General features: G+C 45.6%; 1 protein-coding gene across 16 annotated transcripts in view; it reads left to right on the forward strand.

Annotated features, from left to right (window-relative positions):
• Nucleotides 1–639: 639 nt before the first annotated feature.
• MYCBP2 (MYC binding protein 2) overlaps nucleotides 640–23,086 on the forward strand; it is a 399,577-nt gene continuing 377,130 nt past the window's right edge. For 10 of the 16 annotated variants that reach the window (XM_077483080.1, XM_077483077.1, XM_077483078.1 and 7 more), the window contains exon 1: nucleotides 640–1,283. In XM_077483080.1, the coding sequence (XP_077339206.1) occupies nucleotides 1,021–1,283 (263 nt within the window). In that variant the 5' untranslated portion in view covers nucleotides 640–1,020. The remainder of the gene's footprint in view (nucleotides 1,284–23,086) is intronic. The other 6 variants (XM_077483081.1, XM_077483082.1, XM_077483087.1 and 3 more) reach the window with 2 other exon arrangements.

Raw genomic sequence — 23,086 nt, forward strand, 5'->3', positions numbered from 1 at the left:
TAGTCCTGCAGGGTGCAGTGTGTTGCAGCGATGATCACACATTGTATACAGTGTAGTAGTGTAGGGGGTAGTCCTGCAGGGTGCAGTGTGTTGTAGTGATGATCACACATTGTATACAGTGTAGTAGTGTAGGGGGTAGTCCTGCAGGGTGCAGTGTGTTGTAGTGATGATCACACATTGTATACACTGTAGTAGTGTAGGGGGTAGTCCTGCAGGGTGCAGTGTGTTGTAGCGATGATGACACATTGTATACAGTGTAGTAGTGTAGGGGGTAGTCCTGCAGGGTGCAGTGTGTTGTAGTGATGATCACACATTGTATACAGTGTAGTAGTGTAGGGGGTAGTCCTGCAGGGTGCAGTGTGTTGTAGTGATGATCACACATTGTATACAGTGTAGTAGTGTAGGGGGTAGTCCTGCAGGGTGCAGTGTGTTGTAGCGATGATCACACATTGTATACAGTGTAGTAGTGTAGGGGGTAGTCCTGCAGGGTGCAGTGTGTTGTAGTGATGATCACACATTGTATACAGTGTAGTAGTGTAGGGGGTAGTCCTGCAGGGTGCAGTGTGTTGTAGTGATGATCACACATTGTATACAGTGTAGTAGTGTAGGGGGTAGTCCTGCAGGGTGCAGTGTGTTGCTAGGAGGAAGCTGGCAGAGAAGTGCTCTCTCTCGGTGTTTCTCTCTCTCTCTCTCTCTCCCAGCATGCTCCGAGTGAGGGTTGATGACACACACGGATTGGACATATAACAGACACACGGAGGAGAGATAATGAAATAAGATGGTAGCAGCGATCGGCCGGCGGATTGGCTGTGTATAGTGTACGGAGATTGGTGGGAGAGGCCAGCGCTGTGTGTACGGGGACGATGGGGCGGGGATTGCGGTGATTCCGGGTGTAGAAAGGAGGAGACGGATCCACCATTCTCCTGATTGCCGGGAGTGAGGTGCGGGCCGACCGTGCTCCATGCTGTCTCTGGACTGACACATCCCTCCACACCCCGCCTTATCCGAGCACCGAGGAAGATGATGTGCGCAGCTACCGCACCCCCTCCTCCCCCTCCCGCCACCTCCGGACCTGGCGGGCACGGCTTGTTCCCGGTGCCCCCGGCTTCCTGCATGGCGCCCAGCAATGTGTCCGCGGGCCCCGACCTCCCCCCGGCTCCGCAGTCTGACTGCAGGGGCCGCTACCAGCTGCTTCTCTCCGGCAAGGCCCTGGCTGAGCGATACCGGCAGATCTACACGGCGGCCGTCAGTGATCGGGACCAGCAGGCTGGACAGACGGCCAGGTAATCCCCCCTCCCCCCCATAGATCCCCCAGTCTGTTTACACCTGGAGCGGGCACACCAATATGGCTGTCAGTGTGGGGATGTCACAGGTGAGCTGGTGACATAATGACAGCTGGGCCATCACAGGCCACTATGGGATGTCCTTGTCCTCAGCTTAAGTGCCCACTATGGCTCTGATCACCAGCTTCACCATGCCTGGAGGGTATATAAGGTTACTACCTAATTAGATTTATTGCTGGCGGTGTTAAAAAGATTTAATGATCCTGGAATTTTTTTTTCCCGTCTAATGTCATCTGCAGACTGTTGACAATTTGAAGCGCAATTCCTGGCGTACTACAATGGTCAACATTAAGGTTCCTGTTCTATCCAGTGGTGCCCATTCACACCTGAGCAGCGTGGCGCTTGAACCTTGGCATATCCTTCAATGGGTAGATTTAGATGTGCATCTAAGGTTGCATAATTATTTTTTTTTTTTTCTTCTGGCTTTACAAAAACCATATACTATGAGGTCACACCTAAACACTTTCACTTTGTATGCAGGCAGGCCCTTGTATGACATGGTTGAGGGTAAATCTAAAGGAAATTGAAAGACCACTGTATAATGCAGGCTTTCTCAACCTATTAACCCTAGAGGAATCCCATAAAAAAAATGTTCAGGTCTCGAGGAACACTTACCTAAACCATTTCAATAGGGATCAGTAGGAAAAATGCTCCTTATACTGGTGGTCCATATGACGAATGTCCCCCTTAAAGTGGTGCTCCGAATGCCACCCTTAAAGACCGCTAAAAATATATTTTGTATTTATTTTTCCTCCTGGCTTTGCTAAGTGATGTTGGACCTTAAACCCTGTAGGCAACATCAAAAAGGTGGTTCATCAGCCACAGCTCAAGGAACCCCTAGAAACCTCTGGAGGAACCCTGGTTGAGAATAGCTGGTATAATGTACGGCGGCTTAACTCCCTGGACTATGAAGCCAAGTCAATGGCTACTGACAGGTGGTGGGGAAGCAACGCAAGACCTCCTTGTCTTAACCCCATATTTTCCAATAAGGCTGAGCTCAGGCGTGTTCGCATCCCGCACGCGCAGAGCCTGCCAGTAAGTCGACACTGCACAGCGTTAATCGCAAGCAGTGAGCCATTTCCCGATCCGCAGGTACAGAGATCGGGAAATGTCTAGTTTGTTACTAGCGCTGTGCAGTGCCGAATTCATGGCGGGTTGCGAATACGCTAGAGCTCATCCTTATTTGCCAACAAACGTGCCGCACCAATGTGCTTTGAGTGCAGTTGTGGGACCTTTGCAGCACTTGCCCCATTGACTTGACTGTGTAACATTCAGCAGGCCGGCCAATCACTACACGCGTAGATCCCTTCATCTGCTGCTAACTACAGTTGAAGGGGAGCAGTTGGAAGGCAGCAAAAAAAAAGTGCGGCTCAGCAATGCTTGTTTCTATTTTTTGGCCACCCTCTAAGCGCAAATGTAAAGCCAGCCATAGATGTGAACCATTTATGGGCAGGCCAAGTGTACTTAAGTTGATTGATCAACTTGGGTACAACTAGCTTGTCAGATATTAAATCAGTGGATGTTATAGCATCTAGCAATAATTGCTGTGTTCTCTTGGTGACAACGGCTTCCTCTACCGGGGCATCACAATGGCTCAGCGGGAGGGATTTCCCCCCAGCAAGACCGACCCGTGTTTGCAGGAAAGAAAATCTCTCCCTTTATGGTTGGCTTATAGAGGTTGGTAAACTCTTGGGGAGGGAACCTGTAATGTCTTACATTTATGACATAATGCGCTAGTATGTATTGCGTACTAGCTCATTATGAAATGTTAATCTTAGAATAAAGCCCTGCCAGTGGCGCTTGCACACTGCTGACATCTTCCCCACTGTTTATTTCTGGATCGTGGGCTCCGGCGTTGAGTGATCAGAGCTGCAATGACGTTGCACGTGTGCATGGGAGCTGCCGTTTACGGCACAGGGCTCTGAAGAAACCGCATGGGCAGCCATTCCTTTAGAGCGAATAAATGGGTGATTTCACTGGCTGCGGGTACAGTAAATATTTCCTAAGCGGTGCAAGCTTAGGAGATATTGACACTACCTATAGGCTTGCCTATTGGTAACATTTAGTAGTAGCTTACTTACTCTTTAAAAGAGGCCTTTGACATGAGTCAAGTGTTTCTGGCAGCTCCCGAAAAGGCACAATTTCTTGCCTCTCCCAGAAACTGGCTATCCATTGGCTAAAACAGAACCGCTTCAAACCTGACGACACTCATGCTCAGGTGTGAATTGGGCACGCCAGAGTATCCACAGCTGAGATGGCTATGCCCCTTGGTGTGCTGTTGTAGGCCTCAGCTGGAGGATGAGTGTGGTGGCCATGTGTAACCTATAGTTATAGCCAAGCTCCTGGTTTTCATCAAAGCCACACAGGTTTCTGAGTTGTCAGTGTGGCCAGGGTCTGTACAAGGCTGTGACCTTTGGTAGAAGTTAACCATTTTTTGTTTTTGGTAAATAATGTGTAAATGTTTTATGATGGCTGCACTTATCCTGCATTGTATTTCTAGTGCCTCCCCAGGCTAAAATGATACTCCTTTTTGGAAGGTTCCTACAATATATAATATATACTCGGTGGACATAAGCTTACAGTGGAACTTCAATCTCCTAGTCAAAATTGATTTTTAATCCTTATGCTGCTAGCATTAGTAAATAGGAAAGTATATCACATTTACATGGTGTTTGTTTTCCTCATTTACTTCCTGGTTTCCTGGCCTAGGCAAATGATGTCATACATCCCAGGAGTCTTCAGGAGGGGAGGAGGGGTTTTCTCAGCTAAGCACTCTCTCATGCATGCTTGAGTGAAGGGCAAATGGTTTCTAGGAAGTACTGCTACATGAATCGTTTACCTTACTCAAGATGGCCACGGCCAGAAATGCTAGTAGGTTGTTTTTCAGTGATTTCTCAATGAAATAAAGTATGAAGACATTGGATGGGTGAGTTTGCTTTGAAATATTAAAGGGCCATTCAGCCTCCCAAGGACTAAGCTGCCTTTCCACCCTCCTTCCTCCCTCTGCAGGAATATGATGGCATTGCACATTTTTTTTATTTTTATTGACTTTTTTTTTTTTTTTCAATTTAAACTCCGCCAAGCCTCCCTATGCACATTGCTCTCCTTAGGCAGATGATGTGCACACATTGCCTGCTGTTCCTCCTGGGATATGTATGTCACGTGTCCCAGGAGGCATAGCCTTTCACTTAAGAACAGGAGAAGGGGGTGGGCCTCTCAATGTTGTCAGAGCGTGGGAGGGATCTGTGGCTGGGCATGAGTATCTCAGTGGGACAGTGCTGGACCAGTGAGTATCTGAAATGTGCAGATACCCCCCCCCCAAGTAATGTCAGTACTCAGAAGCTGTACTGCTATGTTGTAGTCTCCTCTCCTCTGTGTGTGTGATTTTGATTTTGTGTTCAACTCTCTACCATGCATGTGTGGGTGGTTTGTCATGGCTTCCCTGCAGTGTGACCTCAAATGCCTTTTATAGTGCTGCTCCAAGCCCAAGGTGTGATGTGCTGCCTACTGCAGCTCAGGAGTCAGTATGTTGGTATCCTTTCATTCATCCAGACATGCCCATGTGTAGAGAATGTAGGGCACCGCTCACCCAGCCCAGTACATGAGTGTAGGTACTGGCCTTAGCCAGCACTGCTCCACTAGCCTAGTCCTAGTGCGCCCCCACACAATTTCCTGTCCACCCCCAACAACATATATTTAGGGCCCCTCTGTTGATAGGTTATTTGTTTGCAGTTCCCCCTACAGTGCACATGCATCAGTCTCTTCAGATCTCCATCCTTCACTGATAGAAAAGGGACATTAAAGAGGTTTGGTGGTCACTTGACCAGAGAAAGAAATGTTGGTAAAGAGTGAGATGGCGATATCATATTTATTGCATTAACAGTAGATAGTGAGCAAATATTTTAGGAATTCAGGCCGCTGATTGTGTCACCAAAGTGTCTACTTAAAATTGGCTGTTAGCTAGTACATTAAAAACAGTGCTCAGATTTTGGAAAAACCTTTCTACTCATTTCATACCTGTAAGCCATGGGTGGCTTCTCTCAAGCTTGCCTGGAAAACCCCTAGGTTGGTGAAGTGCTTCCCTGTCTTTGCAGCAGCAAATGCTCTGCCTCTCTACTTCCATTGCAGCAGTGGCTGAGCTCAGCGTTGTGCTATAGAGAAAATGTGCAGTTTTAGGCCATCTAGGCAGGGCAGTGAAAGGTCGCCTACCTAGGGGTGTTTTTTATTTTATCATTTTTTTTTTTTTTTTTATAGAAGCATGCAAGAGGCTGCACATGGCCTGGAATGAGGTCGCAAAGACATTACTTCAACAATGAGCAGTGGTTATGTTGTACTAGGCCAGTGATGTTGATCCTTGGCACCCCAGATGTTTTAGAACTACATTTGCCATGCTGCTCAACTACACTGCAGATTGCAAGAGCATTATGGGAAATGTGGTTCCAAAACATCTGGGGTGCCACGTTTTGTCATCACTGTACTAGGCCCTCTGAAATGCATGGGGAAACTAACCCTTTTAACACTGCCAGTGTCGTCTGTATGTATGGGTGAGACTTCTGCCAAAGGTCGATGTCAGTATTTTCCAGGACTATTCTACTAGCAGACTGGATTGCCCAATAATTAATTTCTCAGATCAGGTCTCTGAACCTAAGTGCTAGGGGTGTAATGGATAGTCACCGATCCGTGATCCGAATGGGTCGCCCTGTTCGGATCGGCACATGAAAAGGCCGGAAAAGGCAGCGGCTCCGCCAAATGATCACTTGTAAACAAACCGGCATCATGTCATGACGCCGGTTTCTCTCCCCTCTGTGTACTGATCTGTACAGTGGAGGGGAGAAATCGGATGGCAGCAAAGCTGTGGCCTGGATCTGTAGTGCCCACAACTCTGCTCTGTAACAATTGCAGTCACATCCATCCCTCAATACCCTGCCAAAATTACAGTGGGGGAGATGACATGGCTATTACAGTGGGGGCTATATGGGGGTGGAATTTTCCCAGGTTTTTGCAAATTCAATTTGCTGATCCGAAAGATGATCCCATCCTTGAGTTTTTTTGATCAGTTGCACCCCTACTGAGTACCCAGGTGGGCCACCTTGTGCCCAATAAAGTAAAGCGGGATACAGGAAAATGGCAGGTCACAGCACAGACCTCTCAGATTGATGAACAGTAGTCCGGCTTGGTCCAAACAAGACTTCTCTGCATGATCGCAGGTGCAAAAAATGTGTTGGATGAAAAGAAACTAAAGTAAACCCCATAGGGCTGACAAGGCTGTGCTTGGTGCTCAGATACGTTGCTCCTTTTTGTTGTGAATAAGCACAAGTTATCCGTGTGAAACTGGTCTACCCATGTTCCTGTAACGTCCGGTCTACGTCCTTTTGGCACCTTGACAATAAAATAACTATCCTACTTAAGTTTTTCTTTCTGTGGTGTGCAACCGATCTTCTTCTCTTTCTTCAATTATGGGCTATAACTGTGAGGAAACAAAATAGAGCGAGAAGTGCGATCCGTGATGGATCCCTTTTTTAGCGGGAATATGTCAGGCAGTGAGGAGGCACCATGTTGCCCCTTCAACACTTGTTTTAACGCCTTTAAGTGATTGCGAAGGAAATAAAAAATAAATAAAAAAGTTGCCTGCTCTATGCAATGGATTTGCACAGAGTAGCCCAGAACCTCCACTTCTGGGGTCCCCTACAGATGCTACTGGCGCCTTCTCTTCTGCTAGCGCTGCCATAGCAAGGAGTATATGGGGGGGGGGGGGCACACGTGCAGCCTCGATCCTGAGCTGCACTGCCTGTGTCCATAGACTCAGACAGCACAACTCGCATATCGAGTGAGGACTTGATAGTATGGGGGGTGGGATGAGGAGTGGATACCTTAACCTTTTATGTAGGGAAAGCAAACTTTAAAATATGCACCATGTACATTGTATATGGTTGCAGGGAGGCTGTGGCCTTTTTAGTTAAATGGGTAGCGTTTTGTGGTTGGTACTGAACATAACACAGGGTTTCATTCTTGCTGTGGAGTGAAGCCACAGCATTTATACACCCACCGTCCACTCCCTTTGCAGCTTAACCACTTGCCGACCGCCGCACGACGATATACGTCGACAGAATGGCACGGGCAGGCATATGGGCGTATATATACGTCCCTGCCTTCCCGCGGGTGGGGGGCCCGATCGGGCCCCCCCCCGGTGCCAGCGGCGGTCGGTATCCGTGCAGGAGCGATCCGGGATGAGGGGGGCGGCCATTCATTCATGGCCACCCCCTCGCGATCGCTCCTGACGAATGGAAGTGAAGCATTGCATCACTTCCTCTCCTGTAATGTAAACACAGGCAGAGGAAGTGATGTAATCTCTCCTCCGTGTCGGTATTTTTCGTTCCGGCACCGAGGAGAGAGGATCGGTGAGTTGCACCAACACGACACTACACAGTAGAACATGCCAGGCACACTCACACCCTAACTGCCCTAACAGTTATTACAGTCACAAATGACACCAATGCAAAAAAAAAAATTGCAATTGGTGTCACTGTGACTGGGGGGGCAGGGGTAATTGGGGGGGGGGTGATCGGGGGGTGAAGGGGGGCTTCACCCCCCGATCACCCCCCAATTACCCCTGCCCCCCCAGTCACAGTGACGCCAATTGCATTTTTTTTTTTTTGCATTGGTGTCATTTGTGACTGTAATAACTGTTAGGGCAGTTAGGGTTAGCCCCCTTTAGTTCTAATGTACCCCCCTAACCCCCCCAATAAAGGTTTAACCCCGTGATCACCCCCCGTCGCCAGTGTCACTAAGGCTGGGTTCACATTGCAGCGGTTTATGAGAACGGATGTGATTTGCACCGCACTGCAGTACAAATCACATCCGATCTCTGTGCGATTCGAGTTCAGCCATACAGATAGTATGGCTGAATTCACGCCGCACCCGCCGCAAATTCGCACAGGACCCTTTTTTTGGTCCGCAGCAGAATCGGATCGCATGGGAGTTCACACCATGCGATCCGAGTTTGCAGATCGCACTGCGATATGCGAACTGATCTGGGGGTGTCATTAACATTTCACTGACACTCCCAGCAGTTCGCATAGGGCAGTGTGAACTGCCGCCGGGAGGCATGCGATGCGGTAACCCGCCGCGTATTTGTGGCGTTCCTGCATTGCTCCAGTGTGAACCCAGCCTAATAAGCGATCGTTTTTCTGATCGCTGTATTAGTGTCACAGGTGAAGCTAGTTAGGCAGGTAGGTATTTAGGTTCGCCGCAGCTTTTTATAGCGCCAGGGACCCCCATATACTACCACATAAAGCCCCCTGATTGCCCCCTAGTTAACCCTTTCACCAGTGATCACCATATAACTGTTACAGGTGACGCTGGTTGGTTAGTTATTTTTTTATAGTTTCAGGGCACCCGCCATTTATTACCTAGTCTCACTAGTGTACCCCTAAATTTAGGGGTGTCTACTTTCCAAAATGGGGTCATTTGGGGGGGGGTTTGTGCCATCTTGGCATTTTATGGCCTTCAAAAATGTAACGCCCTTAGAAAGCCTGAAGGCGGTGCTTGGTTTTCGGGGCCCCGTACGCGGCTAGGCTCCCAAAAAGTCCCATATATGTGGTATCCCCCTACTCAGGAGAAGCAGCAGAATGTATTTTGGGGTACAATTCCACATATAACCATGGCATGTGTGAGCAATATATCATTTAGTGACAACTTTGTGTAAAAAAAAAAAAAAAAAAAAAAAAAAATTTTTTTTTTTTTTGTCATTATTCAATCGCTTGAGGCAAAAAAATAAAATATTCAATGGGCTCAACATGCCACTTATCAATTTCCTTAGGGTATCTACTTTCCAAAATAGGGTCATTTGGGGGGGTTTTGTACTGCCCTGCCATTTTAGCACCTCAAGAAATGAGATAGGCAGTCATAAACTAAAAGCTGCGTAAATTCCAGAAAATGTACCTTAGTTTGTAGATGTGACAACTTTTGCGCAAACCAATAAATATACAGTTATTGACTTTTTTTTTTTACCAAAGACATGTGGCTGAATACATTTTGGCCTAAATGTATGACTAAAATTGAGTTTATTGGATTTTTCTAATAACAAAAATTAGAAAATATCATTTTTTTTTTCAAAATTTGCGGTCTTTTTAAGTTTATATCGCAAAAAATAAAAATCGCAGAGGCAATCAAATACCTTTAAAAGAAAGCTCTATTTGTGGGAAGAAAAGGACGCAAATTTTGTTTGGGTACAACATTGCATGACCGTGCAATTACCAGTTAAAGCAGCGCAGTGCCAAATTGTAAAAAGACCTCTGGTCATTGACCAGCAAAATGGTCCGGTCTGAAAGTGGTTAAAGTGGTTAGAAAGGCAATATTCCCTCCATTAAGGTCAAAAATGTTCCCATAGCACTTCTCCCCATCACCCCTAAACACTTACTGAACCCCACTCGTGATCAAGCTCTGTCCCCACTGGCAGCCCTGCTTTCACAGGCTACTTTAAGAATGGGGTCCTGCTGCTCTGTCAGTCAAATCTGTGAGGAAGTATCATGGTGGAAGGCGTGGCTGAGCCCACTGTGCATGTGTCTATGGATGACTACAGCCCGATTTTTTTTTTTTTTTTTTTATCACGCCTGCACGAGTGCCCCAGTAGCACATGGTTTGCTGTAGGGCTGAAACAACTAATCGATTAATATTTTCATAATCGATTGATCGGCCAGCAACATAATGGGGTTAAAAAAAATAAAATGAGCCCTTTAACCACTTCAGCCCCGGACCAATAAACAGCCTAAGGACCAGAGGTCTTTTTACAATTTCGCACTGCACTGCTTTAACTGGTAATTGCACGGTCATGCAATGTTGTACCCAAACTAAATTTACGTCCTTTTCTTCCCACAAATAGAGCTTTCTTTTGATGGTATTTGATTGCCTCTGCGATTTTTATTTTTTGCGATATAAATGTAAAAAGACCGAAAATTTTGCGAAAAAATATTTTCTACTTTTTGTTATAAGAAAAATCGAATAAACTCAATTTTTAGTCAAACATTTAGGGCAAAATTTATTCAGCCACATGTCTTTAGTAAAAAAAATGTCAAGCGTATATTTATTGGTTTGTGCAAAAGTTATAGCGTCTAGTTATAGCGAGTACATTTTCTGGAATTTACACAGCTTTTAATTTACGACTGCCTATCATTTCTTGAGGTGCTAAAATGGCAGGGCAGTACAACCCCCCCCCCCCCCCCCCCAATGACCCCATTTTGGAAAGTAGACACCCCAAGGAAGTTGTGGAGAGGCATGTTGAGCCCATTGAATATTTTTTTTTTTTGTCCCAAGTGATTGAATAATGACACAAAAAAAAAAAAGTTTACAAAGTTGTCACTAAATGATATATTGCTCACACATGCCATAGTTATATGTGGAATTGCACCCCAAAATAAATTCTGCTGGTTCTCCCGAGTACGGGGATACCACATGTGGGGGACTGTTTGGGAGCCTAGCCACGTTCGGGACCCGGAAAACCAAGCACTGCCTTCCGGATTTAAATATAAAATGCTACCAAAAAAACAGTTGGCGATCGCAGGGATCAGGCCTGATTTTGCGATCGCTGCAGTTGTGTTTAGTGTTTTGTAAGTGACAGTGATCGATACTGCACTTGGGTGGGCTGGGCAGAGGGGCAAAACGCAGGTGCTAGCAGGTATCTGGGCTGATCCCGCTAACGATGCGTTTTTTTGGAACCCTAAACTGCTGGGGACGCTAGTATAGATCAGATCAGATATTGATCTGTTCAGATTCTATACCACTACGGGAGGTTTATGCTTTGCGTGTGGGTGTTGGCGGTACTGGCACTAACCTAGCACTGCCTGGGGCGACGCAGACCCTGACCCTAAAACCTAATTGATATCACCCGCCGGGTGATCAGGGGGTTAAACCTTTATTGGGTAATAAATGGTGGGTGCCCTGATGCTATAAAAAGCAAACTAACCAGAGTCACCCGTAACACTTATACGGTGATCACTGGTGAAAGGGTTAACTAGGGGCAATCAGGGGGTTCAAATTTTTATTAGGTAGTATATGGGGGTCCCTGGCGCTATATAAAAACATGACGGGGAACCTAAATAACTAACTGGCTAACCAGCGTCACCAGTGACACTTATACTGTGATCGCTGGTGAAAGGGTTAACTAGGGCCAATCAGGGGGTTAAAACCATTATTGGGTAGTATATTGGGGTACCTAACGCTATAAAAACCTGGCGGTGAACCTAAAAATAAAAAAACTAGCTACCTAGCGACACTAATGCAGCGATCAGAAAAATGATCGCTTAGTGACACTGGCAAAAGGGGGTGAAAGGGTTAACTAGGGGCAATCAGGGGGTTAAACCTTTATTGGGGGGTGGTAGGGGCTACCCTGGACCTAACACTAACTGCCCTGACAGTTTTTACTGTTACAACTGACACTGAATGCAGTGATCAGTAAATAAATGATCACTGCAATCAGTGACACTGCGACTGGGGGGGGGGGTTTGTGTGCCTGTGTGTGCCTACATGTCAGTGTAGTGTTGGTGCACACTTACTTTGTCTTCTCCTCGTAGTCCGGTCAAAAAGACCGCCCCGAGGAGAATGACATCACTTCCGCCCTGCCTGTGTATACAATACACAGTGGGAGGCAGCTTCTCATTCGCCAGGAGTGATCGAGAGGGGGTGGCCAGAAACCAACGGCCATCCCCTCATCTCGGATCGCTCCTGAAGCGAACCGGACCGCCGTATCCAGCGGGGGGGGGGGGGGTCCGATCGGACCCCCCACCCGCTGGAAGGCAGGCACGTACATGTACGTGCTTGTGCCTGCCTGTGCCATTGCGATGACGTACAATGGCAATACGGCGGTCCTTAAGGCTCCGTTCACACAGGGGGCGACACGAGGTGACACGACTTGCCGTGCCGCGACTTGACAAGTCGCCCCAGTTCTGTACTACGGAACTGTTCTAAGAGGAGCGACTCGAGTCGCTCCGACTTAGAAAAAAGGTTCCTGTACTACTTTTGGGCGACCTCGGGGCGACTTGCATTGACTTCTATACAGAAGTCATTTGCAAGTCGCCGCTGAGGTCGCGGCGAGGCAAGTCGTGTCGCCTCGCATCGCCCCCTGTGTGAACCGAGCCTAAGTGGTTAAAGTACATAAAGGGCAAAACGCTACTGTAAATATTACTTTCACAGTTCTACAGTAAAAATGAACCCCTTACAGTAGTGATTATAATTTTTTTTTTTTTTTATTATTTTTTTTTTTTACTCCATTATGTTACTAAACTTCTTAGACCTGGTTCACATCTATGTGTTTATTGGTGCTTTTGGCAGAAATGCACTACAGTTCATTTACATGGTTTCCTATGGGACACGTTCACAACTGAAAGGGTCAGGGACTTTTAACGCAAAATGGTGCTTTATTGGATCAATATACTTCAATGGAGAAGCTGCAGAAAAGCATGTCGTGTGTTTTTGCAGCAATGTGTTTTTTAATTGCCCAAAAAAAAAGCAAAAATGCAAATTTCCGTAAAATCATGTGCGCAAAAATCAAAACGCACAGCAGAAACAAATCAAAAGCAAACTGCATTGTTGTGTACTGAGCCTTATGTTGGTCATGCAGATCAATTTTCAGATGCGAATATTAAGACGAAAAATATTTGTACGTTTGCTGAATGAAAGAATTTTGTTTGAAATTTTCACTTGTTTTGTTTAACATGAATGTCATTTCTGAACAAAAACCACATACATTGTCTGAAAATTCCTTTGACTAAAGTTTTCTATTTCCAAATTTTCCCGTCACTGTGGTTGAAAACGAATGTCAATTTGGCCCACTTTGTTTCAATTTACAAAAAAAAAAAAAAAAAATCGGCAAACGAATTGATTATGAAAATAATCATTAGTTGCAGCCCTAGTTTGCTGAGGGCACTTGGTGAGCAGAAGGAGGAAAGTAAGGGACTGCTGTGAAATGCCATTGCATGGAGCAGATAAGTATAGGCTGATTTTTTTTTTTTTTTTTTTTTGTGGGGCGGGCCTAGGTAGGTAATGTGCAAAGCTATGCTATAATTTACCTTGGCCTATAGTGCAGCCCAGTGTTGTGTGCATTTCTTATAAGCACTTAGATGACTTTTTACATATGCTTAGAGCTAAAAGAAAAATATTTTCTTGTAGTAGGACTTAACAAGCACTACCTGGGTTTATGCCCAGGGTATCGATAACAAAGACCCTTGTGTGCCTTTCTTTCCCTCTGTCATGCAGCAGCCAATGCTCTCCTTCTCCTTGATGCTCTGGCTTGTGAATGGCCGTCGGCATCCTCATACTTTACTAGTCTATTGGCCCTGCATTGTAAGCTTGATGACCTCAGTGTCTGTGACCACTGGAGCAGCTTTAGCTAGCCATGGTTCCCCCTCTTTCATTACTTTTTTGTAGCCAGAAGACCTGAGCTTTCCCCTGCGTCCAGCACATTCTTGTGGTCAGTGAGGGTGGCAATCTCATTTATGAACAAATATGGAGGCCAAGAGAAGGGAGAGGCAGAATCGAGCTAAACTAAAGTAGGAAGCTAAGTAGGGCCATTTGTAGCTCTATGTCCCCACTATTTTGCTAGTGTGACCGTGTAGGCTAATGTTACATGGTTGATTTTGGGGAAGCTACAAATCATCTGAAAAAAAACTGCAGAGTTGCTGGTGTAGTTGGCTACAATGTTTCTCCATACACCTACAAATCTCAGGTGTGCCATATGATCACCATCTGCTGCATTGTCTGCATATAAACCCCCCCCCCCCCCCCCCCCCCCCATAAGGGAAATACTAAGGCTGATGTCAGATGGGCAACTGCTACTAATGACAGAACCGTGAGCGGCAATCTCAAAGAGGCTGCCTGTCTATTCCTATTGCATGCTTTTCTCTCTAGCTGAGGCAGCGGATTCGCTCTCCTGAATGCAGCCAAATCTTGATTGCTAGTGATAGGAGTGACTTCTTGCTGCCTCGGCTAGCAAGCAAGAGATTCCATAAGGACAGGCATTCTTGGTGATCTGGTGATTGCGACTAATTGGTAGCGGCAGATTCGCCGGCTCACATCAGTTTAAGGAAAGCCCTTCTGTAGTTGCTGCGCAATCTCCCATGTGAAGTCTGCATATTAGACTCATGTCACCCTGATGATTCTATTGAGAATTCATGAGTGACAGGATAGAAAATGTATCAATGACTGGATCTCTAGAAAATATAGAGGGAATATTTGATGTTGCAACAAATTGCCAGTGACAAAGCACCACCTTGCTCCCCTAGCCAATGAGGGAACATGTGCTAGAGGGTTAGTTGTTTTTACTCTTTGCTATGCCCTCCAGAGATTTGAATGTTGGCCAGTTCTTGCCAGCAACAGAATTGCCAGTATGACATTGGGGTTTATATTACATTTAAATGAGCTTCTCCTGAAGCTGCATTTTTGCGTACTCTAGGTTTGGGAGTTATTGCAGCAACAAATTCTGACACCATTGCTACAACTTGGCTGGAGCGAGTCTTCTTTTTGTAATGTTGGGTAGTGACAGGTGTACTATGATACATATTTGGGGCAATATGTAGGAAGTGGTGTTGTAGACACCCTTAGAATTTAGTGAAGTGGCTCACTGAAATTCAGTGCTTGCACCTTGTTCAGGTACATGCTGTCAGTCTGATACCAAGGACTGAGTGTCTATACAGGACGCTCCTTCCACAGTGCAAGCCCTGTTTTGTAGCAGGGATAGGTGGAGCCTGATCAAACAGACTAGTTCCCCATCAGGTCCACCTTGCTGTTTGGCAGTGGACGGTTCCATAGTCACTTTTCAGTTCAATAATGGCTTTTACAGCCACCCGCTGCTGCACACTCAAATTTAAAACTTGGGCAGATCTTATGGTAAACTAGTCTTTTAGTTCCCTATCATGCTGTGCCCACCATTTGACATAGTTGCCGAATATGGGTATTGCTATCAGACTATTCACCACTACTCCCAACTTTTCTAAAATTTTTATTTTTCCACATTTTTGCTTTTGACTTGGGAATCTTCAGGGTCATAGCTGAATCAGGCTGAGGATGGAGCCCTCTGCGAGGTCACAACCAACACTTACCAGCTGAGTGGTTTGGTTCAAAACCACTCGGCTCATTGGTTCTGAATGGTGTGGGTTTTTTATTTTTCCATTTTTAATTACATGGTTCTTTTTAACTACTTCCCACCCAGCCAATGTACATATACGGCCGAGTGGGAGCTCTCTCCTTCTGACTGGATGTTTAGGAACTTCCTTCAGAAGAAGGGATCCCACGCATCGGCATGATCCCGATGCGCTTGTGTCACCCGGACATGCCGCATCTTTGATCGGCAGGAGGGCTCTGTGATTGGCTCTCCTGATAACATGAAGGCTGTGTCCAATCACACCCGTCATGTGATGTAAACAGCCAGTTGCTAGGCAATTGGCTCTCCTCTCTCTCCTCACACGGAAGTCGTCGCTGAGGAGAGCAGATCGCTGCAGCCGGCTGGTGATCAGTGAGTATGAACTGTTTTTACAGCCCTCATTATTTTTTTTTATATAGTTAGTTTGTTTTTGTTTTATAAATCGATTTTACAAAAAGGAAAACGTTCTTTTACATACATGGCTTAATCAGTTATGCTTTACCTGACTTTTGATATGGCTTTTTCCACCCCCCCCCCCCCTGTCCCCCGTCCCATATAAGGGAAAGAAGAAAAAAAATTCATGTCCCCCACATGTCCCACTAAAATCGTATGTCCCAATGATTATCTGTACATGATCATTTGCGTACATATGTCCGTGATCACACAAACCAATTATACACTTAATGGAATTTTTTTTTACCAAAAACATGTTGCAGAATACATTTTGGCTTAAATTTATAGAAAAATTCGATTTTATTGAATGCCTTTTTAAAATGGAAAGAAGAAAATATTGTTTTTTCCATATTTCCGCTCTTTTTCGCTTGTATCGCACAAAATAAACTGACTCGTGAATATATACCACCAAAATAAAGCTCTATTTGTGCCAACAAAATGATTTAATTTGGGTACAGTGTAGCATGACGGCACAATTGTCATTGAAAGTGCAAGAGAGCTGAAAATACGGCTGGGAAGGAAGGGGTCCAGAGTGCCCTGTATTCTAGTGGTTAAAGGATTAATTCACCTTTTTGCAAATTGCGAGAGAACAAACTCGCAGCACCCTACCCAGTCCCGCTGGATGATTATCGCCTGCTGGTGTAGTAGCTACCATAATGCTCCCAGTGGTGAGCAAGGATTGGTCAGTGCCTACTTGGGTCCGCAGTACCCAATGAGAATCTCTCTGAGCCCTTATACTTCCAGGATGGCTTTGGAAGAAAGAAGGATGCAGTAGAGCGTAGTTTTCAGATGCCTGGACGGCAAAATACATTTTCAAAGGTGTGTGTGTGTGTGTGTGTGTGTGTGTGTGCGCGCGCTGAGTTTTCCTCTTCGTGTTTGATGAAAAAGTGAACTAATCTGTCAGTGGCTCATTCACACCGATGTCGTCGGTGACTGTCATTTTTCTGCACTGGAAGAACATCAGCCACCTCTGGGTCACACAGAAAACAATTGTTTTCTATTTGCCTCGATCTCACTACCGCACAGCTCAGAGGTTCAATAGAGGAAGTGACCTGATTCATAATATCACACCACATTTCACCACACTGCTGTGCAGAGACATGAAGCGTCACTTCGTACTATTGAAATCAAGTTCCTGAAAAAGGCAGGGAGTGTGGAACTTATTTTTAGCGGGACTTCCTGTCCCACGTCCTCCTTCCTCTTGCCCACCTAGGTGACTCCCCCTCTGGCCCTAGGTGACCCTCTACCTGCCAGTGATCTTCTGGGACACTTCACAGGTCCCAGAAGATTGCCTGGCCAATAGCAGAGTGCAGCGTGACTGGCATTAAGCTGTCCCAGCTGGGTGCCCGAAGTTACTATGACAGCGCCGAGGAGGGGGAGAGGAGCGAGGCGCTGGGCACCCGCATCGCTGGACTGTGGGGCAAGTGAGTGTTTAAGTCAGCAGCTATGCTTTTTGTAGCTGCTGACTTTTTAATAAACTAAAAAAAAAAAAAAACTGGTGGAACACCGCTTTAACACATTTTAAATGCATATATTTGCCACTTGCGAACGGAGGTGAGGTGCAGTGAAATGCAGACTTATAGCCTTTTACTACAATGCACTTGAAGGTCTATGTGTCTCTACAAAGCACCTCGCTGCTGTGCAGAAAACTGAATGAAGGGCTAGGAAAAAGTGAAATAATCCAGGCTTCCTCCTCTTCATGTGACAACATTCACTTGAAGTTGCTTCACTTTGTTTCCTGGCTGGTCACATCTCTCTGATGTCCGGCATACAATGCAGGGTCAGCAGTCTTGCATTGTATGGAAGGACTAGCAGGGCTCACCCACATTCTAGAGCGTCGAACAGCAGGGATGAGGGCACTAGGTATTGGGAGGTGTAATCAATAAGGCCAGCCACACACGGTTTGAATCTCGGCCGGATTAGCAGGAACTGGCCAAGATTTGAACCGTTAATGGGCAGGTTGAATGTACCAAGTTGACCTGCTATAGTTACTAGCGATAATTGCTGTCTTTCGATTTGGGACAGTGTCCCCAATATTGCAGTTAAGACATTTGAAGTCTATAACCAGCCTAAGGTAAGTATTTGTACATATCCCCCCCCCCCCCAAAATGAGCCTTTAGCCCATGCAGTTTGGGGGTGATCCCATGCCATGAATACATATTTAACTGCGGCCACAAATGGGGTTTTAAAACACCACCTAGCTTTTTAACTGCATCACAATTATTCTTTACAGGAAATCTATACTGACAGAAATATAAATTCTAGTTGCCTTGCTGTTGTGGATCTAACCGCTTCCAAAAATGATTGCTTTGGAACAAAATGCAAATCAGAATTCTGTTGCATACTTTTTACAGGTTGGAGACCTGGAGATTGGCTCTTTGCTGACTTTAAATCCATCCCATCTAGCAGGGCTGTGGCTAATTTCAATCAGCGCATGTTAGAGCTGCACGATTAATCGCTAAGAATCGAAATCGCAATCTTTTTCCTTTCCCGATCTGCAAAACAGCGTCACAATCTTTCTAACAAGTGCAGAGAGTTCTCACAGCTGGAAAAAAAAAATCCAGGCAGCCTGCCAAGTTTTATTACAAAAAGCAAATAAGTAGAAACAAAGTATCTTTTTGTTCTTTTATCAAAGGAAAATAACTCAAGCGTGTAAAATGAGGGAAGAAGCTTTAGAGCCGCAGTGAACTTGGTGAACACAGAGGCAGCACGGCTTGCAGGTGACCTGCACACGACTTTGGCGGCTTGCAAAATGACTTCTGTATAGAAGTCAAGATGTCTGAAGTCGCCCCAAAAGTAGTACAGGAACCTTTTTCTAAGTTGGAGCGACTTGAGTCGCTCCTATTAGAATGGTTGCATAGTACAGAACGGGACACGACTTGCCAGACAGGTGTGTGACTTGGGTGCATGGCTGAACTCGCATTGCACAGACATCGCTTGTGATTGGGTGCACAGTGTGGGTGCAAATCACATGCGATGTCTGTTTGCAAAAATGTGAACTTAGGCTTAAAGTGGTTGTCCAGTCTAGTTCAAAACTTAAGCCAAAACTGTAGCTGCTGACCTTCATATTGGGCTAATCGCCTTCCCCAGGATCCAGCAATATCTTCACCCACCCAGTTTCCTCACTGGGCTCCAGTCCCTGGTGCCAGCATATGAACTGTGGACAGCTGGCTGGGACTGCTTGCGGCTTCATGTGTATTCCAAAAAAAGGAGCCTTTATAGTACTACATTAAAGGAAAACTCTTACAATATGGGAACTGCCTTTGCAGATGCAAATTCATGGACTGCCGCCCTTATTTTTTTTAAAGCGAGTGGCTTGAAAGTGGCAAGCATCCAGTTATTACATCAGCACACTTGATATGACCTACTTGTTCTAGGTCACTGACTCAGCATCTAGTGACAAGAGGGTGATGGCCCTAGCGATTCATAAACAAGTCAGCAGTGAAAGCTCCTATATGCTTACTGATGTCCTTTAAGGGAAAACCTGCCATGAGGGAAATATGATGCCATTGCGGATTCTCCTTCTAAAACTGGTATTTGTGTAGCTGCCATACTGATCCCCCCCCTTACTCCAATATGTTGACATTACTTACTCAAACACTGATACAAATCCTATACTTATTTGTCTCCACTGCTTGTAGATCTATACCAGTGGTCTCCAAACTGTGGCCATTTGCTTGCCTTTATCCTGCCCTTGTGACACTATTCATCCCACGGACACCAATGATGAGGTACCATTCCTTCCACTAATACTAATGTTGGGTTGCTTTTCCTCCCATGGACACCAGTGCTCCTACCAGTACTAATTATGGGACACTATTTCTCCTCACCACAGGTGCTATGTACTTGTTTTACTCCCACTGACTACCAAGTCTCAGGCAATATTTACATTGGCTCTAGGGCATTTTCTACTCTCAATGGCCACAGCCCAGCACCCTAATGTTTGAAGGATAGTAAGCTGGCCCTTTGTTTTTAACGTTTTAGCACCACTCTGGTAGACGGCCTTTAAAACAAATGGGCTTGAACTGCATGTGTTGCCCAGCCAGAAGACTTTGTAAAGCGAATGTGTGGCTCCTAGTGGGCAGCACATGGAAGATCTAAGGGAAGCGGGGTCAGGGTAGGATCGATGTGTAGTGCTTAGGGGAGGAAGGATATACAGTGCCTTGCGAAAGTATTCGGCCCCCTTGAACTTTTCAACCTTTTGCCACATTTCAGGCTTCAAACATAAAGATATAACATTTACATTTTTTGTGAAGAATTACCAACAAGTGGGACACAATTGTGAAGTGGAACGAAATCTGTTGGATAATTTAAACTTTTCTAGCAAATAAAAAACTGAAAATTATTCGGCCCCTTTACTTTCAGTGCAGCAAACTCTCACTCCAGAAGTTCAGCGAGGATCTCTGAATGATCCAATGTTGTCCTAAATGACTGATGGTGATAAATAGAATCCACCTGTGTAATCAAGTCTCTGTATAAATGCACCTGCTCTGTGATAGTCTCAGGGTTCTGTTGAAAGCGCAGAGAGCATCATGAAGACCAAGGAACACACCAGGCAGGTCCGTAATACTGTTGTGGAGAAGTTTAAAGCCGGATTTGGATCAAAAAGATTTCCCAAGCTTTAAACATCCCAAGGAGCACTGTGCAAGCGATCATTTTGAAATGGAAGGAGTATCAGACCACTGCAAATCTACCAAGACCTGGCCGTCCCTCTAAACTTTCAGCTCAGACAAGGCGAAGACTGATCAGAGATGCAGCCAAGAGGCCCGTGATCACTCTAGATGAACTGCAGAGAACTACAGCTGAGGTGGGAGAGTCTGTCCATAGGACAACAATCAGTCGTACACTGCACAAATCTGGCCTTTATGGTAGAGTGGCAAGAAGAAAGCCATTTCTCAAAGATATCCATAAAAAGTCTTGTCTAAAGTTTGCCACAAGCCACTGTATAAGATGACTAACTAAAAGTACTTTTAATTTTTGGGCATTAAAGTGGTTGTAAACCCTTACAACACACTTTGACCTACAGGTAAGCCTAGATTAAGGCTTACCTGTAGGTCCAAGAAATATCTCCTAAACCTACACTATTTAGGAGGTATTTGCCGAATGACAGGCACCGCTGTCAACGGCGATATGCTGCGAGTGGCGGCTCCCGTTCACATGCGCGGGAGTGACGTCATCGCGGCTTTGCTGAATGACAGCGGCAGAGCAGCGAGACCCACCGAGAAGATGGATGCGGCAGACTACAGGGGACAGCAATGACATTGCTGGCTCCTGTGTCAGGTAAGTGACACATAATGGACTACTATGCGATGCATAGTAGTCCATTATGCTTTACCTTTGCAGGGAATGAAAGAGGAAGTAAACCCATTAGGGTTTACTTCCTCTTTAAAGACTAGTACAACTGAAGCTTAGCACTCTAGGCAGGTTTACACATTATTTTTCCTTAAGAACACAAAGAAAGTTTGCAATAATGTTTGGGGGGGAAGCACTCATGCAAATACTGTATGTATGTAATACCACTGTTGAGATTCTAAATAAAAAAGCTAGTTGCCTCTGCTTCATTAACCACTTCCAGTTAATTCTAACATTCCTCTCCAGCGTGTGTATGTATATTTTACCATTTTTCAAAAAAAATTTGTTTAATAAAATATAAACTGTTACTTGGCGTAAAATGTATAACAAACACGTCACACTTTAAAATTGCATCTGTGCATGGCACCGAGCTACAATACTCAAATCCTCAAAAAAAGCCTTTTAATGTTACAAGTTCAGCCTCTTGGTATCTGTGCTGCCTTCCGAACACTCAAAGCTTTATTCACATGAACTGATCACCCTTCTTTGGAGCTACATGGCAACAGTTCATGGCATAACATGCATGTGTGGCCCTTGCTAGCCTCTTACAGTCAGATGTGCCTGAGTGTACTATTGCTCTCGTGTTGCCCTAGCCAAAAACAACATATTTACGTCAATCTGTAGTTCTTTTCCTGGGAGCATACACTAAAGAGGGGCTTCACTGAACCCTGCAAGTCGAGAGTGCCCCTTACAGTCAAGGTTGGGTGAAAAGGAAGGCTTTAATGACCTGCATGTTCAACCTACTGGCTTTGTGCAATGGTTATGCACAAATCAGCCCTGGTCCTCTTCTGGGGTCCCAAGTCTTTCTATGGGGGCACTTTTTGCAACACCCAACTTCCTCATCACTGGCTGCAATTGACCACATCGGGAGCCATTGACTGCTGTATCTGAGCCTATAAGGAAGGGGGAAGCCCTTGTGCACATCGCTGGATTGAGATTGGGCTCTGGTAAGTAAGGGGAGCTGCATGCATAAGGTTTATTACCTAACAGCAGAAAGCATTTGATGCAGTAACAACCCCCTTTTTTAAATTGTAATACAAATGGGGTTTTATAGCAAATGGTATTTTTAAACCAAGAGCTCCTGGGAAAATTCAAAACTACTCTTGCAGTGGGGCTCTCCTCCATGCTGGAAGGGTTCGATGCCTGTACGCTTTTTCCTTTCAAAACAGAAGAGGGCGCACAGACGGAGCTTTATTCAAATCGAACACATAGCAAAACATGTCATTAGGATATGGAGGGGCCCACCAACATTAAAGTCAAATCCTACCTATACTTAACCCTGCTCCCCCCCCTACATGGGGTGGGGGGGGGGGGGAGAGAGAGAGACAGGAAGAGCATTGGAAAAATGGTAAGCAAAGAAGAAGAAAAAAAGAAAAAAAAAATTCACCCAATGCTGCTTTTTTGGACAGTTAAGAAGCGGATGATGTGAACATGATAAAGTGGGTGGAACTCTATTTTTAAGTATACCGTATATACTCGAGTATAGGCCGACCCGAATATAAGCCGAGGCCCCCAATTTACCCCCAAAAAAACTGGCAAACTTATTGACTCGTGTATAAGCCGAGGGTGAGACATGCCTGTCCATCCCTGTGTGTCCGTCCATCCCTGTGTGTCCGTCCATCCCTGTGTGTCCGTCCATCCCTGTGTGTCCGTCCATCCCTGTGTGTCCGTCCATCCCTGTGTGTCCGTCCATCCCTGTGTGTCCGTCCATCCCTGTGTGTCCGTCCATCCATCCCTGTGTGTGTGTGTGTGTCCATCCATCCATCCATCCCTGTGTGTGTGTCCATCCATCCATCCATCCCTGTGT

This window comes from Lithobates pipiens, unplaced genomic scaffold (genome assembly GCF_037356315.1).
Source record: "Lithobates pipiens isolate NorthernLeopardFrog02 unplaced genomic scaffold, aLitPip1_a1.2 Scaffold_16, whole genome shotgun sequence".
NCBI lineage: Eukaryota > Metazoa > Chordata > Amphibia > Anura > Ranidae > Lithobates > Lithobates pipiens.